Consider the following 22,070-nt stretch of genomic DNA (forward strand, 5'->3'; position numbering starts at 1 on the left):
ACATCCAGAAAATGTTGAGAAGATGATGTTCATTAAAATGAATTATAATCAATTCCTCCGTGGAGACATTGACCAGCAGCAATTGCCTCCACAAAGTACACAGGGAGCTGAGATGGTGGATTCCAGTGGGGACGAATTGATAATCTGTGAGGAGGGGGATGTACACGGTGATATATCGGAGGATGATGATGAGGTGGACATCTTGCCTCTGTAGAGCCAGTTTGTGCAAGGAGAGATTAATTGCTTCTTTTTTGGTGGGGGTCCAAACCAACCCGTCATTTCAGTCACAGTCGTGTGGCAGACCCTGTCACTGAAATGATGGGTTGGTTAAAGTGTGCATGTCCTGTTTATACAACATAAGGGTGGGTGGGAGGGCCCAAGGACAATTCCATCTTGCACCTCTTTTTTCTTTAATTTTTCTTTGCGTCATGTGCTGTTTGTGGAATGTTTTTTGGAAGGGCCATCCTGCGTGACACTGCAGTGCCACTCCTAGATGGGCCCGGTGTTTGTGTCGGCCACTAGGGTTGCTTATCTTACTCACACAGCTACCTCATTGCGCCTCTTTTTTTCTTTGCGTCATGTGCTGTTTGGGGAGGGTTTTTTGGAAGGGCCATCCTGCGTGACACTGCAGTGCCACTCCTAGATGGGCCCGGTGTTTGTGTCGGCCACTAGGGTCGCTTATCTTACTCACACAGCTACCTCATTGCGCCTCTTTTTTTCTTTGCGTCATGTGCTGTTTGGGGAGGGTTTTTTGGAAGGGACATCCTGCGTGACACTGCAGTGCCACTCCTAGATGGGCCCGGTGTTTGTGTCGGCCACTAGGGTCGCTTATCTTACTCACACAGCTACCTCATTGCGCCTCTTTTTTTCTTTGCGTCATGTGCTGTTTGGGGAGGGTTTTTTGGAAGGGCCATCCTGCGTGACACTGCAGTGCCACTCCTAGATGGGCCCGGTGTTTGTGTCGGCCACTAGGGTCGCTTATCTTACTCACACAGCTACCTCATTGCGCCTCTTTTTTTCTTTGCGTCATGTGCTGTTTGGGGAGGTTTTTTTGGAAGGGACATCCTGCGTGACACTGCAGTGCCACTCCTAGATGGGCCTGGTGTTTGTGTCGGCCACTAGGGTCGCTTATCTTACTCACACAGCTACCTCATTGCGCCTCTTTTTTTCTTTGCGTCATGTGCTGTTTGGGGAGGGTTTTTTGGAAGGGCCATCCTGCGTGACACTGCAGTGCCACTCCTAGATGGGCCCGGTGTTTGTGTCGGCCACTAGGGTCGCTTATCTTACTCACACAGCTACCTCATTGCGCCTCTTTTTTTCTTTGCGTCATGTGCTGTTTGGGGAGGTTTTTTTGGAAGGGACATCCTGCGTGACACTGCAGTGCCACTCCTAGATGGGCCCGGTGTTTGTGTCGGCCACTAGGGTCGCTTATCTTACTCACACAGCTACCTCATTGCGCCTCTTTTTTTCTTTGCGTCATGTGCTGTTTGGGGAGGGTTTTTTGGAAGGGCCATCCTGCGTGACACTGCAGTGCCACTCCTAGATGGGCCCGGTGTTTGTGTCGGCCACTAGGGTCGCTTATCTTACTCACAGCTACCTCATTGCGCCTCTTTTTTTCTTTGCGTCATGTGCTGTTTGGGGAGGGTTTTTTGGAAGGGCCATCCTGCGTGACACTGCAGTGCCACTCCTAGATGGGCCCGGTGTTTGTGTCGGCCACTAGGGTCGCTTATCTTACTCACACAGCTACCTCATTGCGCCTCTTTTTTTCTTTGCGTCATGTGCTGTTTGGGGAGGGTTTTTTGGAAGGGCCATCCTGCGTGACACTGCAGTGCCACTCCTAGATGGGCCCGGTGTTTGTGTCGGCCACTAGGGTCGCTTATCTTACTCACACAACTACCTCATTGCGCCTCTTTTTTTCTTTGCGTCATGTGCTGTTTGGGGAGGGTTTTTTGGAAGGGCCATCCTGCGTGACACTGCAGTGCCACTCCTAGATGGGCCCGGTGTTTGTGTCGGCCACTAGGGTCGCTTATCTTACTCACACAGCTACCTCATTGCACCTCTTTTTTTCTTTGCGTCATGTGCTGTTTGGGGAGGGTTTTTTGGAAGGGCCATCCTGCGTGACACTGCAGTGCCACTCCTAGATGGGCCCGGTGTTTGTGTCGGCCACTAGGGTCGCTTATCTTACTCACACAGCTACCTCATTGCGCCTCTTTTTTTCTTTGCGTCATGTGCTGTTTGGGGAGGGTTTTTTGGAAGGGCCATCCTGCGTGACACTGCAGTGCCACTCCTAGATGGGCCCGGTGTTTGTGTCGGCCACTAGGGTCGCTTATCTTACTCACACAGCTACCTCATTGCGCCTCTTTTTTTCTTTGCGTCATGTGCTGTTTGGGGAGGGTTTTTTGGAAGGGCCATCCTGCGTGACACTGCAGTGCCACTCCTAGATGGGCCCGGTGTTTGTGTCGGCCACTAGGGTCGCTTATCTTACTCACAGCTACCTCATTGCGCCTCTTTTTTTCTTTGCGTCATGTGCTGTTTGGGGAGGGTTTTTTGGAAGGGCCATCCTGCGTGACACTGCAGTGCCACTCCTAGATGGGCCCGGTGTTTGTTTCGGCCACTAGGGTCGCTTATCTTACTCACACCTACCTCATTGCGCCTCTTTTTTTCTTTGCGTCATGTGCTGTTTGGGGAGGGTTTTTTGGAAGGGCCATCCTGCGTGACACTGCAGTGCCACTCCTAGATGGGCCCGGTGTTTGTGTCGGCCACTAGGGTCGCTTATCTTACTCACACAGCTACCTCATTGTGCCTCTTTTTTTCTTTGCGTCATGTGCTGTTTGGGGAGGGTTTTTTGGAAAGGCCATCCTGCGTGACACTGCAGTGCCACTCCTAGATGGGCCCGGTGTTTGTGTCGGCCACTAGGGTCACTTATCTTACTCACACAACTACCTCATTGCGCCTCTTTTTTTCTTTGCGTCATGTGCTGTTTGGGGAGGGTTTTTTGGAAGGGCCATCCTGCGTGACACTGCAGTGCCACTCCTAGATGGGCCCGGTGTTTGTGTCGGCCACTAGGGTCGCTTATCTTACTCACACAGCTACCTCATTGCGCCTCTTTTTTTCTTTGCGTCATGTGCTGTTTGGGGAGGGTTTTTTGGAAGGGCCATCCTGCGTGACACTGCAGTGCCACTCCTAGATGGGCCCGGTGTTTGTGTCGGCCACTAGGGTCGCTTATCTTACTCACACAGCTACCTCATTGCGCCTCTTTTTTTCTTTGCGTCATGTGCTGTTTGGGGAGGGTTTTTTGGAAGGGCCATCCTGCGTGACACTGCAGTGCCACTCCTAGATGGGCCCGGTGTTTGTGTCGGCCACTAGGGTCGCTTATCTTACTCACAGCTACCTCATTGCGCCTCTTTTTTTCTTTGCGTCATGTGCTGTTTGGGGAGGGTTTTTTGGAAGGGCCATCCTGCGTGACACTGCAGTGCCACTCCTAGATGGGCCCGGTGTTTGTGTCGGCCACTAGGGTCGCTTATCTTACTCACACAGCTACCTCATTGCGCCTCTTTTTTTCTTTGCGTCATGTGCTGTTTGGGGAGGGTTTTTTGGAAGGGCCATCCTGCGTGACACTGCAGTGCCACTGCTAGATGGGCCCGGTGTTTGTGTCGGCCACTAGGGTCGCTTATCTTACTCACACAACTACCTCATTGCGCCTCTTTTTTTCTTTGCGTCATGTGCTGTTTGGGGAGGGTTTTTTGGAAGGGCCATCCTGCGTGACACTGCAGTGCCACTCCTAGATGGGCCCGGTGTTTGTGTCGGCCACTAGGGTCACTTATCTTACTCACACAGCTACCTCATTGCGCCTCTTTTTTTCTTTGCGTCATGTGCTGTTTGGGGAGGGTTTTTTGGAAGGGCCATCCTGCGTGACACTGCAGTGCCACTCCTAGATGGGCCCGGTGTTTGTGTCGGCCACTAGGGTCGCTTATCTTACTCACACAGCTACCTCATAGCGCCTCTTTTTTTCTTTGCGTCATGTGCTGTTTGGGGAGGGTTTTTTGGAAGGGCCATCCTGCGTGACACTGCAGTGCCACTCCTAGATGGGCCCGGTGTTTGTGTCGGCCACTAGGGTCGCTTATCTTACTCACACAGCTACCTCATTGCGCCTCTTTTTTTCTTTGCGTCATGTGCTGTTTGGGGAGGGTTTTTTGGAAGGGCCATCCTGCGTGACACTGCAGTGCCACTCCTAGATGGGCCCGGTGTTTGTGTCGGCCACTAGGGTCGCTTATCTTACTCACACAGCTACCTCATTGCGCCTCTTTTTTTCTTTGCGTCATGTGCTGTTTGGGGAGGGTTTTTTGGAAGGGCCATCCTGCGTGACACTGCAGTGCCACTCCTAGATGGGCCCGGTGTTTGTGTCGGCCACTAGGTTCGCTTATCTTACTCACACAGCTACCTCATTGCGCCTCTTTTTTTCTTTGCGTCATGTGCTGTTTGGGGAGGGTTTTTTGGAAGGGCCATCCTGCGTGACACTGCAGTGACACTCCTAGATGGGCCCGGTGTTTGTGTCGGCCACTAGGGTCGCTTATCTTACTCACACAGCTACCTCATTGCGCCTCTTTTTTTCTTTGCGTCATGTGCTGTTTGGGGAGGGTTTTTTGGAAGGGCCATCCTGCGTGACACTGCAGTGCCACTCCTAGATGGGCCCGGTGTTTGTGTCGGCCACTAGGGTCGCTTATCTTACTCACACAGCTACCTCATTGCGCCTCTTTTTTTCTTTGCGTCATGTGCTGTTTGGGGAGGGTTTTTTGGAAGGGACATCCTGCGTGACACTGCAGTGCCACTCCTAGATGGGCCCGGTGTTTGTGTCGGCCACTAGGGTCGCTTAGCTTAGTCATCCAGCGACCTAGGTGCAAATTTTAGGACTAAAAATAATATTGTGAGGTGTGAGGTATTCAGAATAGACTAAAAATGAGTGTAAATTATGGTTTTTGAGGTTAATAATACTTTGGGATCAAAATGACCCCCAAATTCTATGATTTAAGCTGTTTTTTAGTGTTTTTTTAAAAAAAACACCCGAATCCAAAACACACCCGAATCCGACAAAAAAAATTCGGTGAGGTTTTGCCAAAACGCGGTCGAACCCAAAACACGGCCGCGGAACCGAACCCAAAACCAAAACACAAAACCCGAAAAATTTCCGGCGCTCATCTCTAGAAAGCAGCTAGCAAACAACTCGGAATGACCACCATGGTTTTGCCCAACTGCTATCAAATTTGCTGCTGCGATCAACTCTGAATTACCCCCATTACCTTAATCTCAGAAATACATTATAACAAGTTATTGTAGGGCAATAGCTCTTTGTAATAACAGATCTACATTTTATTTATTTATCAACAGTTATTTGGTATCCGGACTCTAGGTCGACAACAAAAAGGGCGACACACCTTAGGTTGACGCCAATTGGTTGACACACCTTAGGGCGACATGGACAAAAGGTCGACATGGACAAAAGGTCGACAGGAAGAAGGTCGACATGGAAAAAGGTCGACATGAGTTTTTCACAATTTTTTTATTTTTTGGAACCTTTTCATACTTAACGATCCACGTGGAATACGATTGGAATGGTAAGCTGTGCCGAGCGAAGGCACCATGCCCGAAGCATGGCGAGCGAAGCGAGCCATGCGAGGGGACGCGGTGCACTAATTGGGGTTCCCGGTCACTCTACGAAAAAAACGACACCAAAAAAACATTAAAAACTCATGTCGACCTTTTTCCATGTCGACCTTTTGTCCATGTTGACCTAAGGTGTGTCGACCAATTGGCGTCGACCTAAGGTCCCAGACCCAGTTATTTATAGCGCACACATATTCCACAGCACTTTACAGAGAATATTTGCCATTCACATCTGTCCCTCCCCAGTTGAGCTTACAATCTATATTCCCTACCACATGTACACACACACATTCATACTAGGGTTAATTTTTTTTAGGGGGGTGGAGCCAATTAACCTACCAGTATATTTTTGGATTGTGGGAGGAAATCGGAGTACCCGGAGGAAACTAATGCTAGTACGGGGAGAATATACAAACTCCGCACAGTTAGGGCCATGGTGGGAGTCGAACCCATGACCTCAGTGCTGTGAGGCAGTAATGCTGACCACTACACCATCCGTACTGCCCCATCTGCATGATAAGTAAGTGTTATAAAACAATCTGAATAGAAGCAGGAAGGAGGTGGGTGGCTGCAGGTGAAGCCTCGGAGGGCCGTCTGTTGCCCGTCACTGATCTAGCCAAACAGACCTTAAAAATATGTTTTGTTTTGTTTCTCCCAGTACTTAACCAAATGTCTGTGACTACTGCAGTGAGCCTGGTGTCAGGTGCGTTTTGCTCCATCCAAGGCTTGTTACACCCAGGGTGTATGTATCCTGACTGACTCCCCACTGTCTCTATTGTCAGCCAAGGTAGTGACTGAGCTACTGGTTAGCAATATAACTGAAGCATAACATATGGATAGGCGGTGTGATATATGTGGTCTGACAATCCCATGCTCAGCACCTGCTCCCACTTGACAAATAAGTGCCATTATCTCTTTTGTGATAACACTCCTTGTAAGTGTCTGGGAAACAGTTGCTATAACTCACTTCCCTGCTAATATATCACATTCCTGGAAGTGCTATGAGAGAAGGCTGCTGCAGTATCTGATGCACAGTTCTTCATAAAGCAAGTTGTGTTTCCAGCCCAGTAACATGACATTTATTTCTGCGCTGTGTACTAGTTATAAACACTTTATGTGCATCCACCCACTGTACATTGTATTTTTGGGCTGGACTACTATCTGCACACAGGGGTGTAATATATATATATATATATATCTCTTCACTAGGAACTTGTAACATCACTGTAGAATGAGGCGATGTCGGTTATGTCACAATGTCCTGTTGGATTAATGAACATTTGTGGCGCTATTAGAAGTGCAGCGTGTAACACTGCCTAGGGGATGTGGAGACATGGGTATGTGTATATATATATATATATATATATATATATATACACTAGAGATGAGCGCCTGAAATTTTTCGGGTTTTGTGTTTTGGTTTTGGGTTCGGTTCCGCGGCCGTGTTTTGGGTTCGAACGCGTTTTGGCAAAACCTCACCGAATTTTTTTTGTCGGATTCGGGTGTGTTTTGGATTCGGGTGTTTTTTTCCAAAAACACTAAAAAACAGCTTAAATCATAGAATTTGGGGGTCATTTTGATCCCAAAGTATTATTAACCTCAAAAACCATAATTTACACTCATTTTCAGTCTATTCTGAATACCTCACACCTCACAATATTATTTTTAGTCCTAAAATTTGCACCGAGGTCGCTGTGTGAGTAAGATAAGCGACCCTAGTGGCCGACACAAACACCGGGCCCATCTAGGAGTGGCACTGCAGTGTCACGCAGGATGTCCCTTCCAAAAAACCCTCCCCAAACAGCACATGACGCAAAGAAAAAAAGAGGCGCAATGAGGTAGCTGTGTGAGTAAGATTAGCGACCCTAGTGGCCGACACAAACACCGGGCCCATCTAGGAGTGGCACTGCAGTGTCACGCAGGATGTCCCTTCCAAAAAACCCTCCCCAAACAGCACATGACGCAAAGAAAAAAAGAGGCGCAATGAGGTAGCTGTGTGAGTAAGATTAGCGACCCTAGTGGCCGACACAAACACCGGGCCCATCTAGGAGTGGCACTGCAGTGTCACGCAGGATGGCCCTTCCAAAAAACCCTCCCCAAACAGCACATGACGCAAAGAAAAAAAGAGGCGCAATGAGGTAGCTGTGTGAGTAAGATTAGCGACCCTAGTGGCCGACACAAACACCGGGCCCATCTAGGAATGGCACTGCAGTGTCACGCAGGATGTCCCTTCCAAAAAACCCTCCCCAAACAGCACATGACGCAAAGAAAAAAAGAGGCTTTTTACTGATATTTGGTGTTTTGGATTTGACATGCTCTGTACTATGACATTGGGCATCGGCCTTGGCAGACGACGTTGCTGGCATTTCATCGTCTCGGCCATGACTAGTGGCAGCAGCTTCAGCACGAGGTGGAAGTGGATCTTGATCTTTCCCTAATTTTGGAACCTCAACATTTTTGTTCTCCATATTTTAATAGGCACAACTAAAAGGCACCTCAGGTAAACAATGGAGATGGATGGATTGGATACTAGTATACAATTATGGACGGGCTGCCGAGTGCCGACACAGAGGTAGCCACAGCCGTGAACTACCGCACTGTACTGTGTCTGCTGCTAATATATAGACTGGTTGATAAAGAGATAGTATACTCGTAACTAGTATGTATGTATAAAGAAAGAAAAAAAAACCACGGTTAGGTGGTATATACAATTATGGACGGGCTGCCGAGTGCCGACACAGAGGTAGCCACAGCCGTGAACTACCGCACTGTACTGTGTCTGCTGCTAATATATAGACTGGTTGATAAAGAGATAGTATACTCGTAACTAGTATGTATGTATGTATAAAGAAAGAAAAAAAAACCACGGTTAGGTGGTATATACAATTATGGACGGGCTGCCGAGTGCCGACACAGAGGTAGCCACAGCCGTGAACTACCGCACTGTACTGTGTCTGCTGCTAATATATAGACTGGTTGATAAAGAGATAGTATACTCGTAACTAGTATGTATGTATAAAGAAAGAAAAAAAAACCACGGTTAGGTGGTATATACAATTATGGACGGGCTGCCGACTGCCGACACAGAGGTAGCCACAGCCGTGAACTACCGCACTGTACACTGGTTGATAAAGAGATAGTAGTATACTCGTAACAACTAGTATGACACTATGACGGTATAAAGAATGAAAAAAAAACCACGGTTAGGTGGTATATATTATAATAATAATAATACAATTATGGATGGACGGACTGCCTGCCGACTGCCGACACAGAGGTAGCCACAGCCGTGAACTACCGCACTGTACACTGGTTGATAAAGAGATAGTAGTATACTCGTAACAACTAGTATGACACTATGACGACGGTATAAAGAATGAAAAAAAAACCACGGTTAGGTGGTATATATTATAATAATAATACAATTATGGATGGACGGACTGCCTGCCGACTGCCGACACAGAGGTAGCCACAGCCGTGAACTACCGCACTGTACACTGGTTGATAAAGAGATAGTAGTATACTCGTAACAACTAGTATGACACTATGACGGTATAAAGAATGAAAAAAAAACCACGGTTAGGTGGTATATATTATAATAATAATACAATTATGGATGGACGGACTGCCTGCCGACTGCCGACACAGAGGTAGCCACAGCCGTGAACTACCGCACTGTACACTGGTTGATAAAGAGATAGTAGTATACTCGTAACAACTAGTATGACACTATGACGACGGTATAAAGAAAGAAAAAAAAATACCACGGTTAGGTGGTATATATTGTAATACAATTATGGATGGACGGACTGCCTGCCGAGTTCCGACTGCCGACACAGAGGTAGCCACAGCCGTGAACTACCGCACTGTACTGTGTCTGCTGCTAATATAGACTGGTTGATAAAGAGATAGTATACAATACATACAACAATATACTACTATACTGGTGGTCAGGCACTGGTCACCACTAGTCACACTGGCAGTGGCACTCCTGCAGCAAAAGTGTGCACTGTTTAATTTTAAATTAATATAATATTATGTACTCCTGGGGGCTCCTGCTATAACAACCTGCAGTGCTCCCCAGTCTCCCCCACAATTATTATAAGCTTTGCCTTTTATACATTGATGTGCAGCACACTGGGCTGAGCTGAGTGCACACAGACTGAGTCACACTGTGTGACTGGCTGCTGCTGTGTATCGTTTTTTTTCAGGCAGAGAACGGATATAGCAGAGAACGGATATATTATATTAAAATAAATAAAAGTTAACTAACAACAACTGCACTGGTCACTGTGGTAAACTCTGTCTGACTCTGCACAATCTCTCTCTCTCTTCTAATCTAATTTCTAATGGAGAGGACGCCAGCCACGTCCTCTCCCTATCAATCTCAATGCACGTGTGAAAATGGCGGCGACGCGCGGCTCCTTATATAGAATCCGAGTCTCGCGAGAATCCGACAGCGTCATGATGACGTTCGGGCGCGCTCGGGTTAACCGAGCAAGGCGGGAGGATCCGAGTCTGCTCGGACCCGTGAAAAAAACATGAAGTTCGTGCGGGTTCGGTTTCAGAGAAACCGAACCCGCTCATCTCTAATATACACACACACACACACACACACACACACACACACACACACACACACACGGGTGTTTTAAGAGAGGAGGGGACCCGTGTGCAGCCTCCATCGCGGACCCCCTTCTCTCCAGCAGCAAGTAGACTCAGACATAATGCCAGGGTCCACTGCACATGCGCAGGTCTCCGGGAACATGGCGCCCCCGCCTTGTTAACGGGGACACCTCTACTGCAAATGCACATATCACTTGGAAATGGCCGCAGCGGGCACCTTCCGAGTGATTTGTGCCCGCACAGTAGGGCCACTGTCACGGGACTCCGGAGGGGTAAGTATAATATATTTGTGAACTGTGTGCGGTGTGGGCCCCCCTTATAGAAATGCCTATATATCATGGACTGTATATATATTAGAGATGAGCGGGTTCGGTTTCTCTGAAACCGAACCCGCACGAACTTCATGTTTTTTTCACGGGTCCGAGCAGACTCGGATCCTCCCGCCTTGCTCGGTTAACCCGAGCGCGCCCGAACGTCATCATGACGCTGTCGGATTCTCGCGAGACTCGGATTCTATATAAGGAGCCGCGCGTCGCCGCCATTTTCACACGTGCATTGAGATTGATAGGGAGAGGACGTGGCTGGCGTCCTCTCCATTAGAAATTAGATTAGAAGAGAGAGAGAGATTGTGCAGAGTCAGACAGAGTTTACCACAGTGACCAGTGCAGTTGTTGTTAGTTAACTTTTATTTATTTTAATATAATATATCCGTTCTCTGCTATATCCGTTCTCTGCCTGAAAAAAAACGATACACAGCAGCAGCCAGTCACACAGTGTGACTCAGTCTGTGTGCACTCAGCTCAGCCCAGTGTGCTGCACATCAATGTATAAAAGGCAAAGCTTATAATAATTGTGGGGGAGACTGGGGAGCACTGCAGGTTGTTATAGCAGGAGCCCCCAGGAGTACATAATATTATATTAATTTAAAATTAAACAGTGCACACTTTTGCTGCAGGAGTGCCACTGCCAGTGTGACTAGTGGTGACCAGTGCCTGACCACCAGTATAGTAGTATATTGTTGTATGTATTGTATACTATCTCTTTATCAACCAGTCTATATTAGCAGCAGACACAGTACAGTGCGGTAGTTCACGGCTGTGGCTACCTCTGTGTCGGCAGTCGGAACTCGGCAGGCAGTCCGTCCATCCATAATTGTATTACAATATATACCACCTAACCGTGGTATTTTTTTTTCTTTCTTTATACCGTCGTCATAGTGTCATACTAGTTGTTACGAGTATACTACTATCTCTTTATCAACCAGTGTACAGTGCGGTAGTTCACGGCTGTGGCTACCTCTGTGTCGGCAGTCGGCAGGCAGTCCGTCCATCCATAATTGTATTATTATTATAATATATACCACCTAACCGTGGTTTTTTTTTCATTCTTTATACCGTCATAGTGTCATACTAGTTGTTACGAGTATACTACTATCTCTTTATCAACCAGTGTACAGTGCGGTAGTTCACGGCTGTGGCTACCTCTGTGTCGGCAGTCGGCAGGCAGTCCGTCCATCCATAATTGTATTATTATTATAATATATACCACCTAACCGTGGTTTTTTTTTCATTCTTTATACCGTCGTCATAGTGTCATACTAGTTGTTACGAGTATACTACTGTCTCTTTATCAACCAGTGTACAGTGCGGTAGTTCACGGCTGTGGCTACCTCTGTGTCGGCAGTCGGCAGGCAGTCCGTCCATCCATAATTGTATTATTATTATAATATATACCACCTAACCGTGGTTTTTTTTTCATTCTTTATACCGTCATAGTGTCATACTAGTTGTTACGAGTATACTACTATCTCTTTATCAACCAGTGTACAGTGCGGTAGTTCACGGCTGTGGCTACCTCTGTGTCGGCAGTCGGCAGCCCGTCCATAATTGTATATACCACCTAACCGTGGTTTTTTTTTCTTTCTTTATACATACATACTAGTTACGAGTATACTATCTCTTTATCAACCAGTCTATATATTAGCAGCAGACACAGTACAGTGCGGTAGTTCACGGCTGTGGCTACCTCTGTGTCGGCACTCGGCAGCCCGTCCATAATTGTATATACCACCTAACCGTGGTTTTTTTTTCTTTCTTTATACATACATACTAGTTACGAGTATACTATCTCTTTATCAACCAGTCTATATATTAGCAGCAGACACAGTACAGTGCGGTAGTTCACGGCTGTGGCTACCTCTGTGTCGGCACTCGGCAGCCCGTCCATAATTGTATATACCACCTAACCGTGGTTTTTTTTTCTTTCTTTATACATACATACTAGTTACGAGTATACTATCTCTTTATCAACCAGTCTATATATTAGCAGCAGACACAGTACAGTGCGGTAGTTCACGGCTGTGGCTACCTCTGTGTCGGCACTCGGCAGCCCGTCCATAATTGTATACTAGTATCCAATCCATCCATCTCCATTGTTTACCTGAGGTGCCTTTTAGTTGTGCCTATTAAAATATGGAGAACAAAAATGTTGAGGTTCCAAAATTAGGGAAAGATCAAGATCCACTTCCACCTCGTGCTGAAGCTGCTGCCACTAGTCATGGCCGAGACGATGAAATGCCAGCAACGTCGTCTGCCAAGGCCGATGCCCAATGTCATAGTACAGAGCATGTCAAATCCAAAACACCAAATATCAGTAAAAAGCCTCTTTTTTTCTTTGCGTCATGTGCTGTTTGGGGAGGGTTTTTTGGAAAGGACATCCTGCGTGACACTGCAGTGCCATTCCTAGATGGGCCCGGTGTTTGTGTCGGCCACTAGGGTCGCTAATCTTACTCACACAGCTACCTCATTGCGCCTCTTTTTTTCTTTGCGTCATGTGCTGTTTGGGGAGGGTTTTTTGGAAGGGCCATCCTGCGTGACACTGCAGTGCCACTCCTAGATGGGCCCGGTGTTTGTGTCGGCCACTAGGGTCGCTAATCTTACTCACACAGCTACCTCATTGCGCCTCTTTTTTTCTTTGCGTCATGTGCTGTTTGGGGAGGGTTTTTTGGAAGGGCCATCCTGCGTGACACTGCAGTGCCACTCCTAGATGGGCCCGGTGTTTGTGTCGGCCACTAGGGTCGCTAATCTTACTCACACAGCTACCTCATTGCGCCTCTTTTTTTCTTTGCGTCATGTGCTGTTTGGGGAGGGTTTTTTGGAAGGGACATCCTGCGTGACACTGCAGTGCCACTCCTAGATGGGCCCGGTGTTTGTGTCGGCCACTAGGGTCGCTTATCTTACTCACACAGCGACCTCGGTGCAAATTTTAGGACTAAAAATAATATTGTGAGGTGTGAGGTATTCAGAATAGACTGAAAATGAGTGTAAATTATGGTTTTTGAGGTTAATAATACTTTGGGATCAAAATGACCCCCAAATTCTATGATTTAAGCTGTTTTTTAGTGTTTTTGGAAAAAAACACCCGAATCCAAAACACACCCGAATCCGACAAAAAAAATTCGGTGAGGTTTTGCCAAAACGCGTTCGAACCCAAAACACGGCCGCGGAACCGAACCCAAAACCAAAACACAAAACCCGAAAAATTTCAGGCGCTCATCTCTAATATATATATATATAATATCCCAAAATAGATGACAGCGGCACTCAAGGATTTGAAAAAATGGAAAACTGTATTCAAAAGTGAATGAACAACACCTTGAAAAAGGGGCGGGTAAGCCCCGAAATGTCGGCTTGTTCATTCACTTTTGAATACAGTTTTCCATTTTTTCAAATCCTTGAGTGCCGCTGTCATCTATTTTGGGATATTGCATGATTGTCACCAGGAGGCACCAGGGTCACGTTCAGCCACAAGGAGGAGTGCCGGTCCACACTTGCTATATATATATATATATATATATATATATATATATGTATATACAGAGGCGGATTGGCCATAGGGTTTACAGGGAAGATCCCCGGTGGGCCGACGCACCCGTGGGGCCTGTTTAGTTTGAGGACATGTGGTCCTTTTTATAGACATAATGAATAAGATGCAAAATAATTTGCATATATGAAAATGACTTTGCCACTTAGCCTGTGATTGCAGATTATCTAGTGTATGCTCCGTCTGCCTGCTTGGCTATCATATAAGATTGAGTGAATAGTGATTGGGATACAGTTGGTGTAATAAGCAAGAAAATATATATTTCTAAAGAATTATATAGTTTCCTAAATTGTGAAGGTGTATAATAAAATGTGCTCATAATATGTAATTTTATTTCTTTTTAACTTCCCCCTTGATGCTGGACATCCCCACTATCTGGAAAGTCTTGGGGGGAAGGGTGCTGCTGCCATGGCCCATGGCTAGACCTTACACCTCTGGTGCTGCCCATGTGGGGCCACTATTACAAATTTTTCCAGGGCCACTTTTTGTTCCCAATCCGCCCCTGTGTATATATGTGTGTGTATCGTTTCTACAATGGGTGCAATGTGTGCGGTGGTCCAGGGGGGGCCTACCCTACATTGCACCCATGTTATTACTTACCTTTCCAGAGTTTCGCGTCGGAGCTGCAGCCACGGTAAAAAATCACTGGCAATATGGCAGACACACATGCGCAGTAGGGGCTTAGTCTTCCAAACATGGCATGTGTGTATATATATATATATATATATATATATATATATATACACATTATATATGCTTCAACCTCTTAAAATGTGTTTTCTTCCCTTATTTTATCGTCTTGGTAATGCTAGAAAATAAAAATATTTGCACCCGGTTTGCACAAGTATTTTTCCTAGTAAAAGCGATATAAAATGTTTGAAAAGTGAATCCCTGTATCAAGAGATTCAATTAATTTGTGTTCATATAAATAAAATGTTTAAATGTAAGTACATTTGAAAAACCTTTTTTAAGAATGACTGAAAAAATTTCAACACATTACATTTTTAACATACTGTACAGGATTGTACTTTCTTTACACTTAAAGAATTTCCTACAGCAATTCAGTTCCTGCGGCATATGCTTATTCTCCGCTCGTGCACCTGACTCTAAAGGCTAAGCTCACCCTTACAGGTTTTTTTTAGTATTAACCACTTGATGACCAGAGGGTTATTACCCCTAATGATTTCACAAAATGTCACAACTTTTTGGATGAGCTCTCAGCCAACTGTCCTCCCGTGTCACATGATCCCACCCTCTCTACCCTTATGCCTTATAGCTACATTCTCTTAGCTTGTCATATTTGTGCTTCATCTCCCTTCTCTTACCATTTATCGATAGAGATGGCCATCAACCATAGAGATTTAGTAATTATTGATGGTCTGACGCCAATGGTAAATAGTTTTACCATCGATTGATATTCACAGATGGTCTACATCGACCATGGAGGTCAGATGTTGGATGGAGGCCATGCCAGCGATGGTTGCCTCTCATTGGTTATAAATCATTGACCATCGATGGCCATACCTATTTCCCATCTCCTCTAACTCTCTCCCTGTGACTTGTATCCCATACAGTCTCTCTTTGTCACTTATGGACACCCATTTTCTCCCTATTCTTGTCATATATGCTTTCCCATTATTATCCCCTTGTCACGTATCATGGTATTTTTTAACCATAACCCTAACCTAACACACCCCTCTCACAGCCTAATCCTAACCCACCCATTCCGCAGTCTAACCCTAACCCACCCCTCATACAGCCTAGCCCTAATGGTTTCATCTATCCTTATCATAACCTGCCATAGACCCCATTCCCAGTAGGTGAAAGATGCACTTTAAAATCATCTTTTAATTATGAATATTTTCCAAAAATGATAGGTAATTTTTTTTTTAAATATGCCAAAATGTGTCCATACCTTGGTGTAGCAAGCAGCCAATAGCTGATTAACTATAAACCTCCAACCACGCCAATAGCTGATTAACTACAAACCCCCAACCACGCCAATAGCTGATTAACTACAAACCCCCAACCACGCCAATAGCTGATTAACTACAAACCCCCAACCACGCCAATAACTGATTAACTATAAACCTCCAACCATGGCAATAACTGTTTAACGATAAATCCCCAACAAGGTCAATAACTGATTAACAGCAAATCCCAACCACGCCAATAGCTGATTAACTACAAACCCCCAACCACGCCAATAACTGATTAACTACAAACCCCCAACCACGCCAATAACTGATTAACTACAAACCCCCAACCACGCCAATAACTGATTAACTACAAACTCCCAACCACGCCAATAACTGATTAACTACAAACCCACAGCAAGGCAAATAACTGATTAACAGCAAACCCCCAACCACACCAATAGCAGATTAACTACAAACCCCCAACCATGCCAATAGCTGATTAACTACAAACCCAGAGCAAGGCAAATAACTGATTAACAACAAACCCCCAACCACGCCAATAGCAAATTAACTACAAACCTCCAACCACGCCAATAGCTGATTAACTACAAACCCCCAACCACACCAATAGCTGATTAATGACAAACCCCCAACCACGCCAATAACTGATAAACTACAAACCCCCAACCACGCCAATAACTGATTAACTACAAACCTCCAACCATGGCAATAACTGTTTAACGATAAATCCCCAACAAGGTCAATAACTGATTAACTACAAACCCCCAACCACGCCAATAACTGATTAACTACAAACTCCCAACCACACCAATAACTGATTAACTACAAACCCACAGCAAGGCAAATAACTGATTAACAGCAAACCCCCAACCACACCAATAGCAGATTAACTACAAACCCCCAACCATGCCAATAGCTGATTAACTACAAACCCAGAGCAAGGCAAATAACTGATTAACAACAAACCCCCAACCACGGCAATAGCAAATTAACTACAAACCTCCAACCACGCCAATAGCTGATTAACTACAAACCCCCAACCACACCAATAGCTGATTAATGACAAACCCCCAACCACGCCAATAACTGATAAACTACAAACCCCCAACCACACCAATAGCAGATTAACTACAAACCCCCAACCATGCCAATAGCTGATTAACTACAAACCCAGAGCAAGGCAAATAACTGATTAACAACATACCCCCAACCACGCCAATAGCTGATTAACTACAAACCCACAGCAAGGCAAATAACTGATTAACTACAAACCCCCAACCACACCAATAGCAGATTAACTACAAACCCCCAACCATGCCAATAGCTGATTAACTACAAACCCAGAGCAAGGCAAATAACTGATTAACAACAAACCCCCAACCACGCCAATAGCTGATTAACTACAAACCCCCAACCACACCAATAGCTGATTAATGACAAACCCCCAACCACGCCAATAACTGATAAACTACAAACCCTCAACCACGCCAATAACTGATTAACTACAAACCCCCAACCACGCGAATAACTGATTAACTACAAACCCACAGCAAGGCAAATAACTGATTAACTACAAACCCCCAACCCCGCCAATAGCAGATTAACTACAAACCCCCAACCACACCAACAGCTGATTGATGACAAAACCCCAACCACGCCAATAGCTGATTAATGACAAACCCCCAATAACGCCAACAACTGATTAACTGCAAACCCCCAACCACGCCAATAGCTGATTAAATACAAACCCCCAGCCACACCAATAGCTAATTAACGTCAAACCTCCAAACACTGAATTAGCTGATTAAGGACAAGCTCCCAACCATACCAATAGCTGATTAACTGCAAACCCCCAACCACACCAATAGCTACAACAGAAAAAATAGAGAGCGCAAACAGACTAAAGTAATGATCATGTAGATATATTTAATATTTAAACTAGAAAGAGTTCCACAGACAGAATAATCACTTATTTGTTTAGCAAATATATCACCAATTAAAAATATTACACAGAATACACAGTAAAAAAAACATTACAATTGTATATTTGAATGAATAAAGTTCTCAAGGTTATAATACATCTGATTGTTCCATAGGACAGAATACAATTACAAAGTCACAATTTGATTGTTATGTTTCTTTAGGTTGATATTAGAACAAAAGTTCCTCAGATATTGGTAAAAGTTGTGGTAAACAGTTATATTTCTCCAGAAAAAATATTATTTACTCCATGCTCCATACACACGTATTTAATGTGATCAGTTATATATAGTTGAGGCTACTTGCCCTTCAATCAGTGGAGGAACCAGAGAGCTGACACCTTTAGGCGCCGAGATGTTAGACTGGTGACTGGGGCATCTATATTGTTCGATCCTCTTATAACACTGATGAACAATGTCTACGAGCTTGGACTGCAGCGGCTCAGTCCGCCGCTATGTGTATAGTGTATAGCCGTCTTGGGGAAGCGTCTAGAGTAGCTACGGCTTACCGCTTATAGAAAAGTCAAGGCGGGCGGCACTGATTAAATCCGTAGACAGCTTGCAGCGACGCGTGTTCTCACTGGTTTGGATCTAAAACTTTGATAGCCACGGTTTCCGTCTTGCAGGGAAAAACCAATGCAGGCGGCTCCAGGCTGAGCAGCATAAACGGCTCGGTGACGGAATACTGTCTGTAAGAGATAGCGGGGATCCCAAGTCCTGACACGTTTCTCGACCGATAGGAACTGGTCGTTTCTTCAGAGGAAAAATGAAAACCAATAGCTGATTAAATACAAACCCCCAACCACGCAAATAACCGATTAATGACAAACCTCCAACTATGCCAATAACTGATTAAGGACAAACCTCCAACTATGCCAATAACTGATTAAGGACAAACCTCCAACTATGCCAATAACTGATTAATGACAAACCTCCAACTATGCCAATAACTGATTAAGGACAAACCTCCAACTATGCCAATAACTGATTAAGGACAAACCTCCAACTATGCCGATAGCTGATTAACGATAAATCCCCAACGAGGTCAATGACTGATTAACAACAAACCCCCAACCACGCCAATAGCTGAGTAACGTCAAACCTCTAACCACACCAATAGCTGATCAACTACAAAACCCCAACCACACCAATAGCTGATTAATGTCAAAACCCCAACCACGACAATACAGTAGCTGATTAATGACAAACCCCCAACCACACCAATAGCTGATTAAATACAAACCCCCAACCACGCCAATAGCTAATTAACGTCAAACCTCCAAACATTGCATTAGCTGATTAAGGACAAGCTCCCAACTACACCAATAGCTGATTAACTACAAACCCCCAGCCACGCCAATAGCTGATTACAAAAACCACCCCAACAACTCCAATAGCTGATTAAAGACAAGCCCCCAAACTGCTGTTATAACTGTTGTAATTCATTACCTCACACCAAGACGGTAACAGATAACATTTTAAGAACAGGTGACTATAGATTAATGTAACATAACATAAAATATGATTTTCAAGTTTACAAAATCGTATTTCTTAAACTGTTCTGCTTTGGGCAGAGAGGAAACTTCTCGGGAAGGCAGACAGGTTCACATGACTAAACAGTAATCTATTTCGGCACACTGATATAGAAAACTGTTAGGATTCTGTTTTGTTTTGGCTCCAGGCAAGCATCATTTAGATGAAGTACAACTTGATTGTCTTTCTGTGGAGTGTTTGCAAACTGAAGTATTTTGCAATGGAAAGGCTAAGTTTTCATTTATTATGTTCAGATTGTTTTCCTTATTCCGTTTGTATGAAAATGATGCAGTGTCATAGTGTACATATGTGCTGGCTGCAGGTCTCCAGGAATCGACAGTGCTACGTGTCGTCTTAAAGCCGCCGCTGAACCCGGGACTCAACATTCAGCATAACACCTCCACTCTCCTTCTATTCCCGATCCAAGGTTCCCACTGGCTAGTCTGGGGGCGGGCTTTGAAGAAGAGTGGACCCAAATGCAGAATTCCAGGTTCAGGGGTGGCTGCAAGACACGCGGCACTGTCGATCCCTGGGGACCTGCAGCCAACACATATGTTACATACATCCCTTCATGTATGTTCATATGTGCAACCCGCTTTCCCCTACACGATGTGGTGCGAGCGCCGCCACTGCCTACAAGTGTGTTGGCTTCCACAGCTATATACAGAGAGCACACTCTATCTACCAAATACCTGTACTTTGTAATGAGAGTGATTGTAACAGTGACACCTGCAGTTTAAAACAAAGTACTGCACTTCAGAAAAAAATTTGTACCTAATTTTTTTCCTTCCCCTCCAGGTAACTATGGTGAAAGAGGAATGGAAGCATTCAAAGACATGTCGGCCAAGGATGGAGTCTGTATCGCGCAATCTTACAAGATTTACAGTAATGCCGAAGAACAGAACTTTGACAAACTATTAAAAAAGCTACGGAGTCATCTTCCCAAGGCCAGAGTCGTCGTCTGCTTTTGTGAGGGAATGACCGTGAGGGGACTTTTAATGGCTATGAGACGTCAGGGAATAATTGGGGAGTTCCTTCTTCTTGGCAGGTAAATTATTTCATCCATTGAGTTTTTGCACCGTGCATTGGTTTTACTACCACTGAATTTATGGACAGACTATCTGTCAATAGACTTTGTATATCTGCCATTGTTAGTCAAGAAAACATTGAAATAATAGTTTTTTCCATTTAATTACTGACTAAATTACAGTACGAGAACAGCTGCATGACAACCAATCAGATGTGTGGTCTTATTTTCTAAACTGCAACAGAAAAATGGCAGCTAAATTTTGATTGGCTAGTTTGTGTCTCAGCACAATGTTCTAATGCGTCCGTTTTCCTAAGTGCCCCTGCTACAGACTGTAACAGTGATTGGCACAAAAGACGATGGGTTATATCTACTAAAGTGCGGGTTTTCAGAAGTGGAGATGTTGCCCATAGCAACCAATCAGATTCTATGTAACTTTTATCTAGCACCTTCTAGAAGATAATCGCTAGAACCTGATTGGTTGCTATGGGCAACATCTCCAATTCTAAAAACCCGCACTTTAGTAAATATACCCCTATGAAGGAGATGTATTACATTTTCTAAAGAGGACAAATTAAAAAGTTTCCCACACCACCAATCAGATTCTACCTCTCATTTTATAGATTTATATAGATTGATTTTTAGGATCTAATTAGTTGCTACGTGCAACTTCTCCACTTGTCCTTTTTAGAAGGTTTGATACATTTACCCCGTAATCAGTAGGGGTTGGGTATGGGGGTCTGGTTCTGACGATGTTGGTGGTGACATGACCAAAACCGGCATCCCGACAGTCAGAATCCCGGCACCTAGAAGGTATTCCAACGCTCTCCAAACACTTACCCTCCCTTCCCGCTTCCTAACCCTCCCTTCCCGCAGCCTAACCCTCCTTTCCCGCAGCCTAACCCTCCCTTCTCGCTGCCTAACCCTCCCTTCCCGCAGGGTACAAAAGGATATCCCCAGCGCAAGCTAGGACGAATAAACAATAAATAACACTATATATAGTAAATATTCTTTATTGAAGAAAGTAAGTATTGCAAATCTGGTATATAATAAGAAGGGTCTTTATATCTCTAAAATGATTTGGCTAGAATTAAATTATCATAGCAAAGTATATAGGAAGGTTATCTTGCCTATTACCGGTAAACATACAAACAAACTAACATACAACATAAAACATAAAAACATATAAATTCAAAATGTCCGGAATGGGTATAAAAAAGGAAATAAAAGCTCAAAGGAAAACGTTCCTGAAGTTCTGTGTCCAAATAGGAGATATTGCACCTATATTGGTAGATAAGATGCTTGTATACACAGGGGGTGCACAAATCTGCGGCTTACTCCCTCTGGTTTACAGTGCACTTCTAATTAAATAAATATGTAGCTACTATATTTGGTTCAACTTATATTAGATCAAAAGAAGTC

At 44.8% G+C, this 22,070-nt stretch overlaps 1 protein-coding gene across 7 annotated transcripts in view; it reads left to right on the forward strand.

Moving 5' to 3' along the window:
* The window catches only part of GRM5 (glutamate metabotropic receptor 5), a 634,815-nt gene that overhangs the window by 143,465 nt on the left and 469,280 nt on the right, over positions 1 to 22,070 (forward strand). For all 7 annotated transcript variants that reach the window (XM_063951395.1, XM_063951398.1, XM_063951400.1 and 4 more), the window contains exon 3: positions 20,420 to 20,669. In XM_063951395.1, coding sequence (XP_063807465.1) covers positions 20,420 to 20,669 — 250 coding nt within the window. The remainder of the gene's footprint in view (positions 1 to 20,419; positions 20,670 to 22,070) is intronic.

Source organism: Pseudophryne corroboree, chromosome 2, assembly GCF_028390025.1.
Source record: "Pseudophryne corroboree isolate aPseCor3 chromosome 2, aPseCor3.hap2, whole genome shotgun sequence".
NCBI classification, from domain to species: Eukaryota; Metazoa; Chordata; class Amphibia; order Anura; family Myobatrachidae; genus Pseudophryne; species Pseudophryne corroboree.